Raw genomic sequence first — 1,899 nt, 5'->3', positions numbered from 1 at the left:
ACTTAGTTAATGGTTCATTACATAATATTCAACATCATAAAAAAAGATGTTTCTTTTAGATGCAGAAAATTATTTTAAATCCAATCAAAATAGTTTGGACTCAAAATAAAAAAAGAGTGTTGATAAAACTGAGAAAAATGGAAACAAAAAAAGTTGAACAAAAAAATTATAACGACTTATTTGGAAATTTATAAAGAAAAGGAAAATTGTGTGTGTATAGTCCACTCAGAGATCTTGGTTAGATAGTCATCATCATTCAGAGGAAGTATCTCATCATCGTAGCACAAATTGGACTGAAAATGAGTTTAAATATCACCAGGGTTCGTGGTACAACCAATGTATAGTAAAAAAGCTAAAACAAATGATTTAAACCATATTAGTACATTAATATAGTATAATTATCATAAAATGATAGTTTTTAATTTTGAAAGAAAAAATCAAAACAACTTGTAAAGCATATTATTTTTTAAGATGGGAATTGTTCATCTATTTTTTTGTGTGTTATTGACTGAAGGAATGTATCAGGAGAAAAGAAAATACGTAAAACAGTTCATGCAAAACTATGACAATGAGGTGAATCGACAAATTGAAACAAAAAAAACCTTTTTGGCTAAGTTGACCCACGACGCAATTCAAGGAGACCAATACCCATACTATTTGCAGAAATTGACACAATACGAAGAGGCGCGCCAAAAAAGGTTTTTGGACTTTTTGAGAAAGTACAACACAAAGGAATTTCGATTTGATTTTAAAAAGATGCCAGCAACTAAAATCCAAGACCCCGAAAGACAAGACGCGCTTGGGAAAGTTATGGACTATTACTTTGGAAGGTATAATGGACCAAATGGATATTTGACAAAACACAAACGAGAAATACAAAAGCTGGCACTTAAGGGATTTAGTGAAACTGTTCGAAGCGATGTGCCACTTTTAGTCAAAATTAAGGAGAATGACGGATACTAAATTTTATTGTTTTGTGTTTTTTTTAATTCGTTTGATATTTTTGTACAACGAGTTTTTAAACATAAACTAAGTGTCACAACTGTTAATTTGTTCATTTTTATAATATTATGTTTTGTTTCTTAAGTTCACTCTGTTGTGTTGTTATCAAGAGATTCAAAGATAATTGTTTTTTTTTGTTCTAGTATGATAAATTGTTAATGTTATGCTATATCATCAGTCAAAACCTCGATACAAACAAATTAATTTATGAATCAACACCCAGCATGAAGTCACAACTGGGTATTGAGGCATTAGAAAGGTAAACCAAACCACAATTGTTTTTAATAGTGATATGTTCCATTCTATTTAATTGGTTTTGACTGAGTGATTCTCAGTGTTTATCCCCAAATAAACAATGCCCTCAAGTGTTGTTATATTTTGAATTTTCTGTGATCTTGTTATAATTTTTTATTGTACATTTTAGTGGCAATTTTGGCTTGTTCTTTTCTTTATTATACAATTCAATTGATCTTTGTATATCCTTCTTATCATTTGTCGTCATAAAATGCTTTGTTGATGGCATTTTTGTAACCCGTATAAACCAGTCTAATGAACGTATTGATGTTGTGTACTTCAGTGTTTTATGGTTTTGTATTTATAAATTTTTTTTAATCAATTAAAACGAAAATTCAATCAATTATAAATTTAATTGATTGGTTCATTGAATAAAAGTAAATATAAAAAAATTAACAACAAATTAATATAAAAAATTGTGAATTATATTTTTTAAATGAAAAAATGGATGAGCAGTTTTTATCGAAATAGGACGCTATATTCCCGTGCCGAAATCAAAAGAAATCATGGAGTTGAAATTATTAACAACAATATCGTTACAATAATATGTTGGCATTGTAGACATCAAGAAATTGATTGTTGACAAAAATGAAAGCCAACTTG

General features: G+C 28.5%; 2 protein-coding genes across 2 annotated transcripts; both read left to right on the top strand.

The window, feature by feature from the left end:
• Positions 1-61: 61 nt before the first annotated feature.
• On the top strand, positions 62-370 carry EIN_247870 (Hypothetical protein; the record flags this gene model as incomplete). Its single annotated transcript, XM_004261566.1, has 3 exons — positions 62-92; positions 134-237; positions 263-370. Coding segments are annotated over 3 exons (243 nt in total), but the record flags the coding sequence as incomplete, so codon positions are not given.
• A 146-nt stretch (positions 371-516) lies between these two features.
• On the top strand, positions 517-963 carry EIN_247860 (hypothetical protein; the record flags this gene model as incomplete). Its single annotated transcript, XM_004261565.1, has 1 exon — positions 517-963. The coding sequence occupies one exon, from the start codon at positions 517-519 to the stop codon at positions 961-963; it is 447 nt and encodes a 148-aa protein (XP_004261613.1).
• Between the last annotated feature and the right edge of the window lie 936 nt (positions 964-1,899).

This window comes from Entamoeba invadens (assembly GCF_000330505.1).
Source record: "Entamoeba invadens IP1 unplaced genomic scaffold scaff_1105074726103, whole genome shotgun sequence".
Classification (NCBI taxonomy): Eukaryota; Evosea; order Mastigamoebida; family Endamoebidae; genus Entamoeba; species Entamoeba invadens.
The sequence above is the reverse complement of the archived record's forward strand: the minus strand, read 5'-3'. Positions and strand labels throughout refer to the sequence as shown.